Below are 20,769 nucleotides of genomic sequence, written 5' to 3'. Positions count from 1 at the left end.
GCTGAAATCACCATTAGATCTGTCCACAGTCTGAGGCCGTTATTAACCAGCTGAAATCACCGTTAGACCTGTCCACAGTCTGAGGCTGTTATTAACCAGCTGAAATCACCATTAGACCTGTCCACAGTCTGAGGCCGTTATTAACCAGCTGAAATCACCATTAGACCTGTCCACAGTCTGAGGCCGGTATTAACCAGCTGAAATCACCATTAGACCTGTCCACAGTCTGAGGCCGTTATTAACCAGCTGAAATCACCATTAGACCTGTCCACAGTCTGAGGCCGTTATTAACCAGCTGAAATCACCATTAGACCTGTCCACAGTCTGAGGCCGTTATTAACCAGCTGAAATCACCATTAGACCTGTCCACAGTCTGAGGCCGTTATTAACCAGCTGAAATCACCATTAGATCTGTCCAGAGTCTGAGGCCGTTATTAACCAGCTGAAATCACCATTAGATCTGTCCACAGTCTGAGGCCGTTATTAACCAGCTGAAATCACCATTAGACCTGTCCACAGTCTGAGGCCGGTATTAACCAGCTGAAATCACCATTAGACCTGTCCACAGTCTGAGGCCGTTATTAACCAGCTGAAATCACCATTAGACCTGTCCACAGTCTGAGGCCGTTATTAACCAGCTGAAATCACCATTAGACCTGTCCACAGTCTGAGGCCGTTATTAACCAGCTGAAATCACCATTAGACCTGTCCACAGTCTCAGGGCATGGTTTCATTCATTCATAACATGAAGATATTAGGGTGGGCTATCTCCCAAATGACACCCTATTTTATAGTGAACTCCTTTTGACCAGGGCACTGATGGGGTTCTGAAGAACTGGCACATTTTCAGCTTCCAGGAATTGTGACCAGATCCTTGCAACATGAGGCTGTGCTTTATCATGCTGAAACATGAGGTGATGGTGGTGGATGAAAGGCACGACAATGGACCTCAGGATCTCGTCACGTTATCTCTGTGCATTCAAATTACCATCGATAAAATGCAATTTGCATAACCCCATCGCCACCGTGGGGCACTCTGTTCACAACATTGACATCAGCAAACCGCTCGCCCACACCATAACCCCATCGCCACTGTGGGGCACTCTGTTCACAACGTTGACATCAGCAAACCGCTCGCCCACACCATAACCCCATCGCCACCGTGGGGCACTCTGTTCACAACGCTGACATCAGCAAACCGCTCGCCCACACAACGCCATACACGCTGTCTACCATCTGCCCGGTACAGTTGAAACCGGAATTCATCCGTGACGAGCACACTTCTCCAGCGTGCCAGTGGCCGTCTGTGAGCATTTGAAGTCGATTTATGATGCAGTCAATTGCAGTCAGGTCAAGACCCTGGTGAGGAAGACGAGCACGCAGATGAGCTTTCTTGAGATGGTTTCTGACCGTTTGTGCAGACATTTTTTGGTTGTGCAAACCAATCAATCAATCAAGTTTATTTTATATAGCCCTTCGTACATCAGCTAATATCTCGAAGTGCTGTACAGAAACCCAGCCTAAAACCCCAAACAGCAAGCAATGCAGGTGTAGAAGCACGGTGGCTAGGAAAAACTCCCTAGAAAGGCCAAAACCTAGGAAGAAACCTAGAGAGGAACCAGGCTATGAGGGGTGGCCAGTCCTCTTCTGGCTGTGCCGGGTGGAGATTATAACAGAACTATGCCAAGATGTTCAAAATGTTCATAAGTGACAAGCATGGTCAAATAATAATCATGAATAATTTTCAGTTGGCTTTTCATAGCCGATCATTAAGAGTTGAAAACAGCAGGTCTGGGACAGGTGGCGGTTCCATAACCGCAGGCAGAACAGTTGAAACTGGAATAGCAGCAAGGCCAGGTGGACTGGGGACAGCAAGGAGTCATCATGCCCGGTAGTCCTGACGTATGGTCCTAGGGCTCAGGTCCTCCGAGAGAGAGAAAGAAAGAGAGATGGAGAGAATTAGAGAGAGCCAAGATTTTCAAAATGTTCATAAATGACAAGCATGGTCAAATAATAATCAGGAATAAAAGTCAGTTGGCTTTTCATAGCCGATCATTAAGAGTTGAAAGCAGCAGGTCTGGGACAGGTAGGGGTTCCATAACCGCAGGCAGAGCAGTTGAAACTGGAACAGCAGCAAGGCCAGGTGGACTGGGGACAGCAAGGAGTCATCATGCCCGGTTTGCCGTGACGTATGGTCCTAGGGCTCAGGTTCTCAGAGAGAGAGAAAGAAAGAGAGAACGAGAGAATTAGAGAGAGCATACTTAAATTCACACAGGACACTGGATAAGACAGGAGAAGTACTCCAGGTATAGCCAACTGACCCTAGCCCCCCGACACATAAACTACTGCAGCATAAATACTGGAGGCTGAGACAGGAGCGGTCAGGAGACACTGTGGCCCCATCCGAAGATACCCCCGGACAGGGCCAAACAGGAAGGATATAACCCCACCCACTTTGCCAAAGCACAGCCCCCGCACCACTGGGGGGATATCTTCAACCACCAACTTACAATCCTGAGACAAGGCCGAGTATAGCCCACAAAGATCTCCACCACAGCACAAACCAAGGGGGGGCGCCAACCCAGACAGGAAGATCACGTCAGTAACTCAACCCACTCAAGTGACGCACCCCTCCTAGGGACGGCATGAAAGAGCACCAGTAAGCCAGTGACTCAGCCCCTGTAATAGGGTTAGAGGCAGAGAATCCCAGGTAGCTATCAAGTAAACACAATGATGGACCCACAGTTTCATCAGCTGTCTAGGTGCCTGGTCTCCAACGATCCCGTAGGTGACGAAACCAGGTGTGGAGATCCTCGGCTGGCGTGGTTACACGTGGTATGCAATTGTGAGGCCGGTTGGAAGTACTGCCAAATTCTCTAAAACGACGTTGGCTTAAGGTAGAGAAATTAACATTAAATTCTCTGGCAACAGCTCTGGTGGACATTCCTGCAGTCAGCATTAGGGTTTAATGGCAGGAACCCCGTTACAAAGATTTACTGGAGTTTACCGCCCAAAACCTCAACATTTTGGGGGGGATAAATAACTGCGAGAAACCGGTAAATTATAATAAATTATTTATATGAACAGCACTGCATGAAATGGAACTGTTAAATTATATGCCATGTCTAAATCTGGCTTCTCAAGGCCTCTGCATGATGAATCAACGCTCAGGGCGGGGACAGACGGCCCGTCTCAGGGCGGGGACAGACGGCCCGTCTCAGGGCGGGGACAGACGGCCCGTCTCAGGGCGGGGACAGACGGCCCGTCTCAGGGCGGGGACAGACGGCCCGTATCAGGGCGGGGACAGGCGGCCCGTCTCAGGGCGGGGACAGGCGGCCCGTCTCAGGGCGGGGACAGACGGCCCGTCTCAGGGCGGGGACAGACGGCCCGTCTCAGGGTGGAGCAGCAGTTCACAATGCATTTAGACCTATCATCTCATTATGGTAACTTTCTTTTCTTGTGACATGTAGGCCTGTATTTGCTGCAGCATAGTAATAGTAATATAAAGACCGAATGCACGTCTAATTTACCCATCTGCCTTTAGGGATCACCTTATTTTTTGTTATTGTAAAGATATTTTTTAATTGCAGCTGCAGAGGTTTTAAAACAGCCTATCACAGGCATATCGTTGCTTTAAATCAGTTTTAAAGCAGCCTATCACAGGCATATCGTTGTTTTAAAGCAGTTTTAAAGCAGCCTATCACAGGCATATCGTTGCTTTAAATCAGTTTTAAAACAGCCTATCACAGGCATATCGTTGTTTTAAAGCAGTTTTAAAGCAGCCTATCACAGGCATATCGTTGTTTTAAAGCAGTTTTAAAACAGCCTATCACAGGCATATCGTTGCTTTAAATCAGTTTTAAAACAGCCTATCACAGGCATATCGTTGTTTTAAAGCAGTTTTAAAGCAGCCTATCACAGGCATATCATTGCTTTAAATCAGTTTTAAAGCAGCCTATCACAGGCATATCGTTGCTTTAAATCAGTTTTAAAGCAGCCTATCACAGGCATATCATTGCTTTGAATCAGTGGAGTGCTTTCTCAGTCTCTCTCTCTCTCCATCAAGTCCATTCAAATTGCATCCAACACAGATAATCCTCTTCTAGATTGATATATAGCCCCATTTTATAGAAGTCTGAGCCTACCTCTATCAGGTAATAAATTCAATGCAGGATTAGCCTTATATTTAATGGGTTATAATAAGCTTCTAACTGACAGCCTCGGTCTCTTGCGCAATATGCAGGAACCTGTCGGCCGCTGGTCTCTCCTTAAATAACACTCCTTACTTCTAGGAAGCAGGAAAAGATAGACTAGAATAGCTTGCTATGACACTTTTTTTAGGATTTCTTATACCAATAGACTGTTGGAAGAGGGACGTAAGTTCTTGTTTGCTGAATGTTAAATACAGCAGCCAATAGAACTGATGGGTAGTTTGAAAGAAGAGCGAATGTGCGATGCGCGGTAGGCTATAGCAGTTATTAATTCAGACCCATAACCATTCAGATGGTGGTAGACTATAGCAGTTATTAATTCAGACCCATTCAGATGGTGGTAGACTATAGCAGTTATTAATTCAGACCCATAACCATTCAGATGGTGGTAGACTATAGCAGTTATTAATTCAGACCCATTCAGATGGTGGTAGACTATAACAGTTATTAATTCAGACCCATTCAGATGGTGGTAGACTATAGCAGTTATTAATTCAGACCCATTCAGATGGTGGTAGACTATAGCAGTTATTAATTCAGACCCATTCAGATGGTGGTAGACTATAACAGTTATTAATTCAGACCCATTCAGATGGTGGTAGACTATAGCAGTTATTAATTCAGACCCATTCAGATGGTGGTAGACTATAACAGTTATTAATTCAGACCCATTCAGATGGTGGTAGACTATAGCAGTTATTAATTCAGACCCATTCAGATGGTGGTAGACTATAACAGTTATTAATTCAGACCCATAACCATTCAGATGGTGGTAGACTATAGCAGTTATTAATTCAGACCCATAACCATTCAGATGGTGGTAGACTATAGCAGTTATTAATTCAGACCCATAACCATTCAGATGGTGGTAGACTATAGCAGTTATTAATTCAGACCCATAACCATTCAGATGGTGGTAGACTATAGCAGTTATTAATTCAGACCCATAACCATTCAGATGGTGGTAGACTATAGCAGTTATTAATTCAGACCCATAACCATTCAGATGGTGGTAGACTATAACAGTTATTAATTCAGACCCATAACCATTCAGATGGTGGTAGACTATAGCAGTTATTAATTCAGACCCATTCAGATGGTGGTAGACTATAACAGTTATTAATTCAGACCCATAACCATTCAGATGGTGGTAGACTATAACAGTTATTAATTCAGACCCATAACCATTCAGATGGTGGTAGACTATAGCAGTTATTAATTCAGACCCATTCAGATGGTGGTAGACTATAGCAGTTATTAATTCAGACCCATAACCATTCAGATGGTGGTAGACTATAGCAGTTATTAATTCAGACCCATTCAGATGGTGGTAGACTATAGCAGTTATTAATTCAGACCCATAACCATTCAGATGGTGGTAGACTATAACAGTTATTAATTCAGACCCATAACCATTCAGATGGTGGTAGACTATAACAGTTATTAATTCAGACCCATAACCATTCAGATGGTGGTAGACTATAACAGTTATTAATTCAGACCCATAACCATTCAGATGGTGGTAGACTATAACAGTTATTAATTCAGACCCATAACCATTCAGATGGTGGTAGACTATAACAGTTATTAATTCAGACCCATAACCATTCAGATGGTGGTAGACTATAGCAGTTATTAATTCAGACCCATTCAGATGGTGGTAGACTATAACAGTTATTAATTCAGACCCATAACCATTCAGATGGTGGTAGACTATAACAGTTATTAATTCAGACCCATAACCATTCAGATGGTGGTAGACTATAGCAGTTATTAATTCAGACCCATAACCATTCAGATGGTGGTAGACTATAGCAGTTATTAATTCAGACCCATAACCATTCAGATGGCGGTAGACTATAGCAGTTATTAATTCAGACCCATAACCATTCAGATGGTGGTAGACTATAGCAGTTATTAATTCAGACCCATAACCATTCAGATGGTGGTAGACTATAACAGTTATTAATTCAGACCCATTCAGATGGTGGTAGACTATAACAGTTATTAATTCAGACCCATAACCATTCAGATGGTGGTAGACTATAGCAGTTATTAATTCAGACTCATAACCATTCAGATGGTGGTAGACTATAACAGTTATTAATTCAGACCCATTCAGATGGTGGTAGACTATAGCAGTTATTAATTCAGACCCATAACCATTCAGATGGTGGTAGACTATAGCAGTTATTAATTCAGACCCATTCAGATGGTGGTAGACTATAACAGTTATTAATTCAGACCCATTCAGATGGTGGTAGACTATAGCAGTTATTAATTCAGACCCATAACCATTCAGATGGTGGTAGACTATAACAGTTATTAATTCAGACCCATAACCATTCAGATGGTGGTAGACTATAACAGTTATTAATTCAGACCCATTCAGATGGTGGTAGACTATAACAGTTATTAATTCAGACCCATAACCATTCAGATGGTGGTAGACTATAACAGTTATTAATTCAGACCCATAACCATTCAGATGGTGGTAGGCTATAGCAGTTATTAATTCAGACCCATAACCATTCAGATGGTGGTAGACTATAACAGTTATTAATTCAGACCCATAACCATTCAGATGGTGGTAGACTATAGCAGTTATTAATTCAGACCCATTCAGATGGTGGTAGACTATAACAGTTATTAATTCAGACCCATAACCATTCAGATGGTGGTAGACTATAACAGTTATTAATTCAGACCCATAACCATTCAGATGGTGGTAGACTATAGCAGTTATTAATTCAGACCCATAACCATTCAGATGGTGGTAGACTATAGCAGTTATTAATTCAGACCCATTCAGATGGTGGTAGACTATAGCAGTTATTAATTCAGACCCATAACCATTCAGATGGTGGTAGACTATAGCAGTTATTAATTCAGACCCATAACCATTCAGATGGTGGTAGACTATAGCAGTTATTAATTCAGACCCATTCAGATGGTGGTAGACTATAACAGTTATTAATTCAGACCCATAACCATTCAGATGGTGGTAGACTATAGCAGTTATTAATTCAGACCCATAACCATTCAGATGGTGGTAGACTATAGCAGTTATTAATTCAGACCCATAACCATTCAGATGGTGGTAGACTATAACAGTTATTAATTCAGACCCATTCAGATGGTGGTAGACTATAGCAGTTATTAATTCAGACCCATAACCATTCAGATGGTGGTAGACTATAGCAGTTATTAATTCAGACCCATTCAGATGGTGGTAGACTATAACAGTTATTAATTCAGACCCATAACCATTCAGATGGTGGTAGACTATAGCAGTTATTAATTCAGACCCATAACCATTCAGATGGTGGTAGACTATAACAGTTATTAATTCAGACCCATAACCATTCAGATGGTGGTAGACTATAGCAGTTATTAATTCAGACCCATAACCATTCAGATGGTGGTAGACTATAACAGTTATTAATTCAGACCCATTCAGATGGTGGTAGACTATAGCAGTTATTAATTCAGACCCATAACCATTCAGATGGTGGTAGACTATAGCAGTTATTAATTCAGACCCAGAACCATTCAATCTTCATGAAGAGAAGCGAAAGCCGTCGGCATCTAATTCTAGTCCTATATTATTCAAGGATGACATTAGAATGATGACGATAAGGGATAATAAACGTGTATTTCATTTAGCTGTTGAACGCGAGGAAGGAATGAAGCAGCACTAGAGAGGAAAAGAGGAGGTAGACTAATAATAATTAGGGGAAATATCATGAAAGGTATATATGCGTCAGTCTACTAATTATACAAATAGGCCCTATTATATTTCAATATTCTCCAGCTTCTACATGTAACTGTATAGGCTGCATGTGCAGCACCAGAATCACATGTTCTCTCCTTGCGTTATCATGGTTTCAACGATGTACATATTAATACAGTAGGCTACATTTAATACCGTTCACACTCAGATTAGCCTACTGGAGCTAGTTTCATTTATTTACCCAAGAGAGCATATAGCTAGCTAATATCTACGGGCTTTCATGTGTTTCTGTCATGTGTAATGTGCAGTAGCCTATATCATATACAGTTCATTCTGAAAGTATTCAGACCCCTTGACCTTTTTCCACATTTTGTTACGTTACGTCTTATTCTAAAAATGGATGAAATAATTTCCCCCCCCTCATCAATCTACACACAATACTCCATAATGACCAAGGGAAAACAGGTTTTTAGAAATGTTTGCAAATTTATACAAAATAAACAGAAATACCTTATTTACATAAGTATTCTGACCCGTTGCTATGAGACTCGAAATTGAGCTCAGGTGCATCCTGTTTCCATTGATCATCCTTGAGAGTCCACTTGTGGTAAATTAAATTGATTGGACATGATTTGGAAAGGCACACACCTGTCTATATAAGTTACCACAGTTGACAGAGCAAAAACCAAGCCATAGGGTCGAAGGAATTATCCGTAGAGCTCCGAGACAGGATTGTGTCGAGGCACAGATCTGGGGAAGGGTACCCAAAATTTTTTTGCAGTATTGAAGGTCCTCAACAACACAGTGGCTTCCATCATTCTTTTTTTTTTTTTTTTTTTTTTTTTTTGGGGTGGATCAGCTTAATATTGCGGAAAGAATGTTGCTTCCAATGTAATTGTCTGCATCATTTCCAATCCCCCATATTTTTTTGGGTAAATATATATATCCATACACGCATGCATACATATATACATATATACATACACATACCTATATAGACATACATACTTTTTTAAAGAATATACCTTTATTATTATTCCCCGCAACCCTACCACCGCTCCCCCAATTGGAGTAAACTAATAAACACTTCTGCTTTTACCTTCAATTTATACATCTTATACCTATTTTACAGACACAGACTACTTTATAATAGTTCTCTCTTGTTTGTTCTTAGTCCTTCCTCTATTTCTGTTGTCCATCCAATTTTATTTCCACTTGTAACTGTGCTATTTCACAAAAGCTCCGCACCTATACACATTTCACAGATCCCGTATGCCCTACATTGTTTATCTTGTTATTAGTCCCACCCTTCAGTTCCACTCAACCCTTCCCATCTATCTTCCAACATCATCCATTTCGGATTTTTATTTGCCATATATTTTTCAACTGTGCTGTGATGCTTCACAAAAGATTTGAACCTTCCTATTCTCATAGCTTCTACAGATTGTAAATTAAAAATAAACATTTTTGCTAAAATAATTATTATATTATTGATTGATTGACTATGGCTTTTCAAATCCCCCAGTATTGCTATCTGTAGCGTTAGTTCTAGGCAAATGTTGCAATTCTTCAGCCATTCCTGGACCTGTGACCAAAAACGAGCTACATATGGACAATACCAAAATAAATGATCTAATGACTCTGCCTCCTCACAACAGAATCTGCAGAGCTGGGAAGATTGTATACCCCATATATATAACATTCTATTAGTTGCAAGAATTTTGTACAGTAATTTAAATTGAAAAATTCGAAGTTTTGAATCCGGCGTTGTTTTGCGTATCAATTCATAAACCATGTGCCATGGAATGGGTACATCGAAAATCTCTTCCCAACTATTTTGCAATTTATATGGCACAGCTGTCAGTTTTTTGGTCCTTAAATGAAATTGGTATATGTTTTTATTTATCACACTTTTCTTTAACCATTTATGTTCTTTAATACAGGGCCGACATACAAGTTCCTTACTTTTTTCCCCTTCTACTTGCCTCTTCCATTTTTGTGGTAATGCTGCAATTAATTGGTTGTAATTTTGGGTAGAGCAGACATTTCCATATGTCTGTGTTAGCTGCATGTGTGACATAACTCCACCAGTCCTATTTATGATATCATTCACAAAAATTATACCTTTTTTAAACATTTCTTCGATAAATACAGTTTTTTTATCAATTACTATATTTGAATTTAACCACAATATTTGTTGTACTATTTGTTCCGTCCTTTCAGGTGGATTAAACTGAAATTGCAACCAACTTTCTAAGGCTTGTTTAAAAAATAAGGATATTTTGGAGATTATTTCCTTTTCAAACAACCGAAAGTGAGCAGGTGTAATCTGAATAAAGGGAAAAAGGCCCTTCTTGAACATAGGATGAGACATTCGTACCAATTTACTAGAGAACCAGTTTGGATTTAAGTATAACTTTTGTATGACTGATGCCTTTAGTGAGAGGTCTAATGCTTTAATATTTAATAATTTCTGCCCTCCGAATTCATATTCGTTATATAAATAGGCCCTTTTAATTTTATCTGGCTTGCCGTTCCAAATAAAATGGAATATTTTTTGTTCATATAATTTAAAAAGCAGGTCACTAGGTGTAGGCAAAACCATAAGCAAATAGGTAAACTGTGATATGACTAAAGAGTTAATCAGGGTGATTTTTCCACAAATAGACAAGTATTTTCCTTTCCATGGTAGCAAGATCTTATCTATTTTTGCTAACTTTCTATAAAAATTTATTGGAGTGAGATCATTTCTTTCTTTTGGGATTTTTATACCGAGTATGTCCACATCTCCGTCAGACCATTTAATTGGTAAACTACATGGCAATATAAAATGTGTATTTTTTAGTGATCCAATACGTAATATGGTACATTTATCATAATTTGGTTTTAATCCAGAGAGGATAGCAAAGGTATCTAGATCCTCTATGAGGCCGTGGAGAGACTCTAGTTGTGGTTTTAAAAGAAAACATGAATCATCAGCGTACAATGACACCTTAGTTTTTAAGCCACGGATTTCTAATCCATTAATATTAATGTTTGATCTAATTTTAACAGCTAACATTTCGATGGCAATAATAAATAGATATGCCGATAGTGGACAACCTTGTTTTACTCCTCTAGATAGTTTAAAACTTTCTGAGATGTAGCCATTATTTACTATTTTACACCTAGGGTTACTATACATAATTTTAACCCATTTTATAAGAGATTCCCCAAAATTGAAATATTCTAGGCATTTATATATAAACTCCAGTCGTACTTTATCAAAAGCCTTTTCAAAATCAGCTATGAAAACCAGACCTGGTGTCCCCGATATTTCATAGTGTTCTATTGTTTCCAGTACTTGCCTTATATTATCTCCAATGTATCGTCCATGTAAAAAACCTGTCTGATTAGGATGAATAATATCTGACAAAACTTTTTTTATTCTATGCGCCAAGCATTTTGCTAGGATTTTTGCATCACAACACTGAAGTGTAAGAGGTCTCCAATTTTTTAATTGGACTGGATCTTTATATATACCACTTGGGTCCTGTTTCAGTAATAACGATATCAGACCTTCTTGTTGCGTGTCTGATAATCTACCATTTATATAGGAGTGGTTAAAACAAGCTAATAATGGTCCTTTGAGTATATCAAAAAAAGTTTTGTATACTTCCACTGGTATGCCATCCAGCCCTGGAGTTTTCCCATCCTTAAAGGCCCCAATTGCATCAAGCAGTTCCTCCTCTGTAATTTGGCCTTCACATGAGTCTTTCTGTACAGATGTTAATTTTACATTATTAATAGGAAAAAAATCCATACAATTAGTTTCAGTTAGTGGAGATGGAGGAGCCTGAAACGAAAACATATTCTTAAAGTACTTTACTTCCTCTTTCAAAATATCATTTGGTGAATCATGCGTGACTCCATCATTTGTAACAAGTTTTAATAAATTTTTTTTGGTAGCATTTCTATATTGAAGATTGAAAAAGAATTTGGTGCATTTTTCCCCATATTCCATCCAGTTCGCTTTATTTTTATAATATATTACACTGGATCTTTCTTGAATAAGTTCCTCCATTTCTTTTTGTTTTTCCTCTAACTTATTCTGTGCCTCTATGGTACCGTTTTTATTGCTATCTAACTGTACTGTTAGTCCTTCAATTTCCTTTGTTAATATGGACTCTTTTGATCTAAATTCCCTTTGTTTTATAGATGAGTACTGAATTGCATGGCCTCTAAAGGCACACTTAAAAGTGTCCCATACAATAAGGGGATCTGCTGTACCTATGTTATGTCTGAAAAAGTCAGTTATAAAATCTTCTGTCCTAGTTCTAAACAATTTATCATCTAGTAGACTTTGATTAAATTTCCAATATCCTCGCCCACGTGGAAATTCTGTAAGAGAAATATATATGCCAATTATGTGATGATCCGACCGCATTCTGTCCCCTATCAACACTTTTTTAACTTTTGGTGCCAGAGAGAATGGTATAAGAAAGTAGTCAAGACGACTAGCTTGATTCAGCCTCCGCCATGTATATCTCACTAAATCAGGGTATTTAAGTCTCCATATATCCACTAATTCCAATATATCCATGACATTCATGATTTCCTTAAGTGCCTGAGGGTGATAGTTTGTAGTGTGATTTCCTTTCCGGTCTATAGAGGTATTTAAGACCGTATTAAAATCTCCCACTATAATAATAGAGTCTAGTGTTGCTTGTAGAGTTGATAAATTCTTATATATATTTTCAAAGAAGCTTGGATCATCATTATTCGGACCGTATAGGTTAACAAGCCATATTTGTTTATTGTCCAATAACATATTTAAAATAATCCATCTACCTTGAGGATCTGTTTGGACAATTTGCACATTTGGATCAAAATTATTGTTAATTAAAACCATCACCCCTTTTGAATTTCTTTGCCCATGGGAGAAATATATTTTGCCCCCCCAGTTCTTTTTCCACAAAACTTCATCTAAAACTGTTGAATGGGTTTCCTGTAAACAATAGATATTATAATCCTTCTCTTTTAGCCAGGTAAATACTGATCGTCTTTTCTTATTATCTGCTAAGCCATTACAATTGTAACTGGCTATACTTATTTCACCACTTACCATAATGAGACACACCTTTCATTCTTTTAATCAGAATATATTTTTGTAAACGTACTATTAAAAAGTAACATAATGATTGAGTGTCTATATAGTTGTACCATGATATTTGCATTTCTACTAAGTAAACCTCCAATTGGTCCCTACTATTCCACCCGCTAAAAGGCCTCATCTCGAGATGGCTTGTCATCCCAATGCCCGGTAGACCACCCTCGACCCCCTGTATCCCATAGCCCTGAACCGACTGGGATCCATTCTTTGAAAAGAGCATACAGTGCCATTTACCGAATTGAAGAAGATCAATTACCATATGCATTTCCATTGCCCTCACCTCGATTTGTATTATATATATCTGTGGATCATCCTCTATTGTCCCTAACATCTTTTACTTCTTCCTTCGCAACAGTTGTGGGATACACACATACACCCACACACACTCAGCCCTTACCCCCACACAACCATAAGCTCACTTTCTCAACAATTGCACCATCCCAGAGCCCAACTCAAGATGGGTCATGATTTACAAATGCACTTGCAGTTGCAGCTGCATGAGAAGGCCTGCAAGACCGCACAAAAAATTAGCAAAAATTGAGAGATTTATTTACCATTGTCATATCCTAGATAATGGAGGTCAAATGTACACCTTATTCCTGAAACACCCACAATACGGCCACCCGTCATGACCATGTCCCCACGCATCTCCATGCAGTCCGACTTTGATTTTGTGCCGCCAGGGCCACAATAATATACCCCCTCTCTGAATGTCCGAGTGTGACCCCCTCCCCATGGGTTACTGCAGCTAGTGTTGCCAGCACTGCCACTGCCTGGGTGGGGGCACCCCACCGGAATCCCCACCGGCTAGGTACAAGGTCGTCAAGGTTCTCATTAGCAGCTTTGAGAATTTCCTTGTATATTATGCTCTCCCTTTATGGGGCTTTGGCTTTGCAGGACCAACCCTGCCAAGCAGGCTCAGAATCTTGAGGGGGCAGTGCTGCTCTTGGTCTCTGACCTCATTTTAGCTGCATACAGACCGCTTACAGCGGGCACATAAAACAGTTAGGGACTTCTCCTTAGTATCTGGGTCATTCGGGTGGGTGTCTAGGGTATAGTGCCATGGACCGTACCATTAAAATAGGATAATAAATAATTAGATATAATTTATAAAAAAAAAAATAAAAAATGTAGTTCTCCATGATAGGACAATAAATAAATAAGACGTATAATTCATTATAAAAGTATATCCATCATCTGAACAACATTGAAAGCCCTCTCATACCCGGCTCACAGCAATACATTGGCTCTGGGATATGCAACCATTTCATTACTCACTCACTCAACTTTCCAAACATAACAAATAAAATAAAAAATAAACACAAACCATACCATCCACACATACTGTGCCTTCTGTTTACTTAGTTTTTATCTTCACTATGTTGAATTAGTGCTTGTGTGTTCAATTAGTTATATGTGAAGATTTATAGAAAAGCTATATTTTTTATTGTATTGTTACAATCAGTAACCGGGCTTGAATTGTGTTTATTTCCCTCGTCTATGAGAACTTTGTAATTTTTAAAATAACCATGGAGTAGTCTTTGTGTCTCTGAACAACTGGTTATCAATATATAGTTTATCAACGACGAGAGCTACTCGTTTCGCTTTTAATCTATTTTCTTTGAAAATTGGATACAGAACTTTGCGCCGTTCTGCAATTTCCTTCGGAAACTGATCATTCATGCCAATTTGGTCCCAGCAAGTCTTTTACCCAGGCTTTTAACCATTATTTTATCTTTAAATGAAGCAAATTTGGCAACGATTGGGCGTTCGTACCTCTGCCCTCTCTGTCCGAAGCGGTGAACGCGTTCAAGTTGGATTTTGTCGATAACTTCGCGTGGAATCTGAAGCGCTGTAAGGAGGAACTCTCTAACTATAGATTCAGGAACTTCTCCTTCTTTTTCTTGGATACCTGTAAGTACCAAATTCTCTCTCATGGATCTAGTTTGTATGTCCAGTAAGGTTTCCTTCAGAACGGTGTTCTCCTTTTTAATTCCATTCATTTCGGTTTCAATCTTATTGACTGTCCCTTTTAGCGCGTGTGTTTGCTTCTCCAATGTCGCAGCTTTTTCATCACTCATCTCTAGGCTTGCCTTCAACTCTTTTATATCCTTACTAACTAATTCAAGTATACCCAGTTTGTCATTTATTGATTTTAACAGATCGGTTTCGACCTTTACCATTCCCGGTGGTGAGAATATTAAATCATCAGTGTCTGTAGAAGAGTCACGTTTTCGTTTTGTAATCGGTTCCCCTGTCTTACTCTCCGTCATGTTTGGTTGTTGCCTGTTTTCGTAATATTTGTCGATAAATGTCTCTAGTTTTAGGATTTGTTTTGTGTTATTGTCCAGATTGAAGGTTATCACTCACCAGATTAAGTAGTGCTAATATTTTAGTCTAATTTAGCAGATATTTCGAATATTATGTTTTATCTTGAGGTGCTCTACATAAATCCCTTCAGTCCGCCATTACCCTTACGTTACCTTTACGTCATACGTCAGCAACGGCTTCCATCATTCTTAAATGGAAGGAGTTTGGAGCCACCAAGACTCTTCCTAGAGATGGCCGCCCGGCCAAACTGAGCAATCGGGGGAGAAGGGCCTTGGTCAGGGAGGTGACCAAGAACCGATGGTTACTCTGACAGAGTGTCAGAGTACCTCTGTAGAGATGAGAGAACCTACCAGAAGGACAACCATCTCTGCAGCACTCCACCAATCAGGCCTTTATAGTAGAGTGGCCAGACAGAAACCACTCCTCAGTAAAAGGCACATGACAGCCCCTTTGAAGTTTGCCAAAAGGCACCTGAAGGACTCAGACAATGAGAAACAAGATTCACTGCCCTGATGAAACCCAAGGTTGAACTCTTTTGCCCTGAATGCCAAGCGTCACATCTGGAGGAAACCTGGCACCATCCCTACGGTGAAGCACGGTGGTGGCAGCAACATGCTGAGGGGATATTATTCAACGGCAGGGACTGGGAGACTAGTCAGGATGCGGTGGATTGAGACACACACAGCCTGATGCATTAACAACCTCTAGCTTAAACAGACGGATTTTGATGGGGATTTATGTCAATTAGATTTCTGCCAACCTGCAGAAATTGTAGGCTAAAGGGTTGAAAAACGTTCAAACGTTCATAGATGTTTCACCTTCCCAGCAGTAAACAACATCTCCAGCTGGCTCAGTCAGAGCCCTGTTTTCATTTGTTTTGCTCTAACAGGGAATGATGAATCCCAAAATGGCAACCCTTTTCCTTACTTATTTCTGACCAAGGCTCTGTGGGGCCCTGGTCAGAAGTAGTGCACTCTACAGTATAGTGAATAGGGTGCCATTTGGGACTCGTCCAGGGCCTTTAATGATGTAACACCTTTCTCTCTATCTCTCTGTGTGTCGTGTCACAGCTTCCTGCGGCTAAAGGCTTTGTGGCTGACAGCTTTTATTCAGGCCTGACGCCCACGGAGTTCTTTTTCCACACTATGGCTGGTCGAGAGGGCTTGGTGGACACCGCCGTTAAAACAGCAGAGACCGGATACATGCAGGTAACACACGCTGGGCTGCTGCCTGCTGCACCGTACCCAACACCCTCTGCTCTCTGCTTGTATTCATGAAAAGAGGGACAACGTGTGCTCCCTACAAATGTAAATCTTATCAGGCTCCCTCTTGAGTAGCGATCAGGGTTATCTCCTAGAGCAGGGCTATTCAACTCTGACCCTATGAGGTCCGGAGCCTGCTGCTTTTCTGTAGCGATCAGGGTTGTCTCCTAGAGCAGGGCTATTCAACTCTGACCCTATGAGGTCCGGAGCCTGCTGCCTTTCTGTAGCGATCAGGGTTGTCTCCTAGAGCAGGGCTATTCAACTCTGACCCTATGAGGTCCGGAGCCTGCTGCTTTTCTGTAGCGATCAGGGTTGTCTCCTAGAGCAGGGCTATTCAACTCTGACCCTATGAGGTCCGGAGCCTGCTGCTTTTCTGTAGCGATCAGGGTTGTCTCCTAGAGCAGGGCTATTCAACTCTGACCCTATGAGGTCCGGAGCCTGCTGCCTTTCTGTAGCGATCAGGGTTGTCTCCTAGAGCAGGGCTATTCAACTCTGACCCTATGAGGTCCGGAGCCTGCTGCTTTTCTGTTCTACCTGGTCATTAATATCACTCACCTGGTGTCCCAGGTCTAAATCAGGCCCTGATCATTAATATCACCCACCTGGTGTCCCAGGTCTAAATCAGGCCCTGGTCATTAATATCACCCACCTGGTGTCCCAGGTCTAAATCAGGCCCTGGTCATTAATATCACCCACCTGGTGTCCCAGGTCTAAATCAGGCCCTGATCATTAATATCACCCACCTGGTGTCCCAGGTCTAAATCAGGCCCTGATCATTAATATCACCCACCTGGTGTCCCAGGTCTAAATCAGGCACTGATCATTAATATCACCCACCTGGTGTCCCAGGTCTAAATCAGGCCCTGATCATTAATATCACCCCACCTGGTGTCCCAGGTCTAAATCAGGCCCTGATCATTAATATCACCCACCTGGTGTCCCAGGTCTAAATCAGGCCCTGATCATTAATATCACCCACCTGGTGTCCCAGGTCTAAATCAGGCCCTGATCATTAATATCACCCACCTGGTGTCCCAGGTCTAAATCAGGCCCTGATCATTAATATCACCCCACCTGGTGTCCCAGGTCTAAATCAGGCCCTGATCATTAATATCACCCACCTGGTGTCCCAGGTCTAAATCAGGCCCTGATCATTAATATCACCCACCTGGTGTCCCAGGTCTAAATCAGGCCCTGATCATTAATATCACCCACCTGGTGTCCCAGGTCTAAATCAGGCCCTGATCATTAATATCACCCCACCTGGTGTCCCAGGTCTAAATCAGGCCCTGATCATTAATATCACCCCACCTGGTGTCCCAGGTCTAAATCAGGCCCTGACTAGAGGGGAACAATGGAAACATGCAGTGGCGCTGGCTTGGCGGTCCAGAGTTGAGGGTCCTAGGGGTGTGTTGTTGATGTGGTCAGATCAGAACAGCTCACCATCTGACTGATGACACATAGCAGAGGAAGGGTGTTGAGTGGTCACACACACACACACACACACACACAACAAGCAGGATTAAATAGGCCTATCTGTTGTTGAGTCATCCTCTGATCTGTTCTTCTGTGGTGGATGTGTTGTGTGTCAACAGAGGCGTCTGGTGAAGTCGTTGGAGGACCTGTGTTCCCAGTATGATCTGACGGTACGGAGCTCCACGGGTGACATCATCCAGTTCGTCTATGGGGGGGACGGCCTGGACCCGGCCGCCATGGAGGGGAAAGATGAACCGTTAGAGTTCAACAGAGTTCTGGACAACATCCGGGTCAGTCACACACACACACACACACACACACACACACACACACACAGACACACATACACACAGAGACATACACACAGATACAGAGAGAGAGAGACAGACACACAGACACACAGAGACATACACACAGATACAGAGAGAGAGACACACACACACACACACACAGAGACATACACACAGAGACATACACACAGATACAGAGAGAGACACACACACAGACACACAGAGACATACACACAGATACAGAGAGAGAGACACACACACACAGACACACAGAGACATACACACAGATACAGAGAGAGACACACACACAGACACACAGAGACATACACACAGATACAGAGAGAGAGACACGCACACACAGAGACACACGCAGACGCTCACACTCCCACACCCATTATTCTCTTAGACCTCACCTGTCGTCAGTCTGGCAACAATAACATAAACAAGCCTGCATTTCAAAGTGCCAGACTTCAGAATGTGCATACGGTGAAGTGAGGTTTTACCCAGCGTGCATGTTGTCATCTCTATGTATGTGTTGATGATGCAGGTCAGCTGTTTGTTCACCCACCCACAGTGACTAATAACACATCTGCACTCCTCCCTCTATCCCTCCCCTCCTCCCTCTAACCCTCCATCTCTATCCCTCCTCTCCATCCCTCCATCCCTCCTCCCTCTATCCCTCCATCACTCCTCTCCTCCTCTCCATTCCTCCTCCCTCTATTCCTCCATCACTCCTCTCCTCCTCTCCATTTCTCCTCCCTCTATCCCTCCATCACTCCTCTCCTCCTCTCCATTCCTCCTCCCTCTATCCCTCCATCACTCCTCTCCTCCTCTCCATTCCTCCTCCCTCTATCATCCATCACTCCTCTCCTCCTCTCCATTCCTCCTCCCTCTATCCCTCCATCACTCCTCTCCTCCTCTCCATTTCTCCTCCCTCTATCCCTCCATCACTCCTCTCCTCCTCTCCATTTCTCCTCCCTCTATCCCTCCATCACTCCACTTCCCTCCATTCCTCCTCCCTCTATCACTCCATCACTCCACTTCCCTCCATTCCTCCTCCCTCTATCCCTCCATCTCTATCCCTCCTCCCTCTATCCCTCCATCACTCCTCTTCCCTCCATTCCTCCTCCCTCTATCCCTCCATCATTCCTCATCCCTCCATCACTCCACTTCCCTCCATTCCTCCTCCCTCTATCCCTCCATCACTCCTCTTCCCTCCATCTTTATCCCTCCTCCCTCTATCCCTCCATCACTCCTCTTTCCTCCATTCCTCCTCCCTCTATCCCTCCTCCCTCTATCCCTCCATCACTCCTCTATCCCTCCATCTCTATCCCTCCTCTCCATCCCTCCATCCCTCTATCCCTCATCCCTCTATCCCTCATCCCTCTATCCTCCCTCCATCCCTCTCCCTCTATCCCTCCATCCCTCTCCCTCTATCCCTCCATCCCTCTCCCTCTATCCCTCCTCTCCATCCCTCTATCCCTCATCCCTCTATCCCTCATCCCTCTATCCTCCCTCCATCCCTCTCCCTCTATCCCTCTCCCTCTATCCCCCCTCTCCATCCCTCTATCCCTCCTCTCTCCATCCCTCTATCCCTCCTCTCATCCCTCTATCCCTCCTCTCTCCATCCCTCTATCCCTCCTCCCTCCAATCCTCTATCCCTCATCCCTCTATCCCTCTATCACTCCATCCCTCTATCCCTCCTCTCTATCCCTCATCCCTCCATCCCTCTATCCCTCCTCCCTGTTTCCATCCCCCAGTCTGTCCATACGTGTTCAGAGCAGCCAGCCCTTAGTAAGAATGAGTTGGTCCTGACGGCAGAGTCCATCATGAAGAGGAGTGACTTCAAGTGCTGCCGAGACAGCTTCCTCGAGGTAAATAACTATCACGTATCCACTTGACTGCTTCTAACTGCGTTCAAAATGGCACCCTGTTCCCTACATAGTGCACCTTAACCAGAGCCCTGGTCTAAAGTAGTGCACTGCATACCGTAGAGAATAGGGAGCCATTTGGGACCAGACTATATTATTGATTTTAGTTATTTTATCAACAGTAATGTTCCAGCCTTATAGACCTATATCAATCATCAACAGTAATGTTCCAGCCTATAGACCTATATCAATCATCAACAGTAATGTTACAGCCTATAGACCTATATCAATCAACAGCAATGTTCCAGCCTATAGACCTATATCAATCATCAACAGTCATGTTACAGCCTATAGACCTATATCAATCATCAACAGTCATGTTCCAGCCTTATAGACCTATATCAATCATCAACAGTAATGTTACAGCCTATAGACCTATATCA

The 20,769-nt window shown here is 42.2% G+C and overlaps 1 protein-coding gene across 1 annotated transcript in view; it reads left to right on the top strand.

Moving 5' to 3' along the window:
- Positions 1-20,769, top strand: part of LOC120042024 (DNA-directed RNA polymerase III subunit RPC1) — an 88,145-nt gene that overhangs the window by 33,540 nt on the left and 33,836 nt on the right. The window contains exons 19-21 of the mRNA XM_038986915.1: positions 16,498-16,635; positions 18,285-18,455; positions 20,216-20,329. Coding sequence (XP_038842843.1) covers positions 16,498-16,635; positions 18,285-18,455; positions 20,216-20,329 — 423 coding nt within the window. The remainder of the gene's footprint in view (positions 1-16,497; positions 16,636-18,284; positions 18,456-20,215; positions 20,330-20,769) is intronic.

The sequence above is a fragment of the Salvelinus namaycush genome, unplaced genomic scaffold (genome assembly GCF_016432855.1).
Source record: "Salvelinus namaycush isolate Seneca unplaced genomic scaffold, SaNama_1.0 Scaffold60, whole genome shotgun sequence".
Classification (NCBI taxonomy): Eukaryota; Metazoa; Chordata; class Actinopteri; order Salmoniformes; family Salmonidae; genus Salvelinus; species Salvelinus namaycush.
Note: the sequence above shows the minus strand (reverse complement) of the source record. Positions and strands in the feature narration are given on the sequence as shown.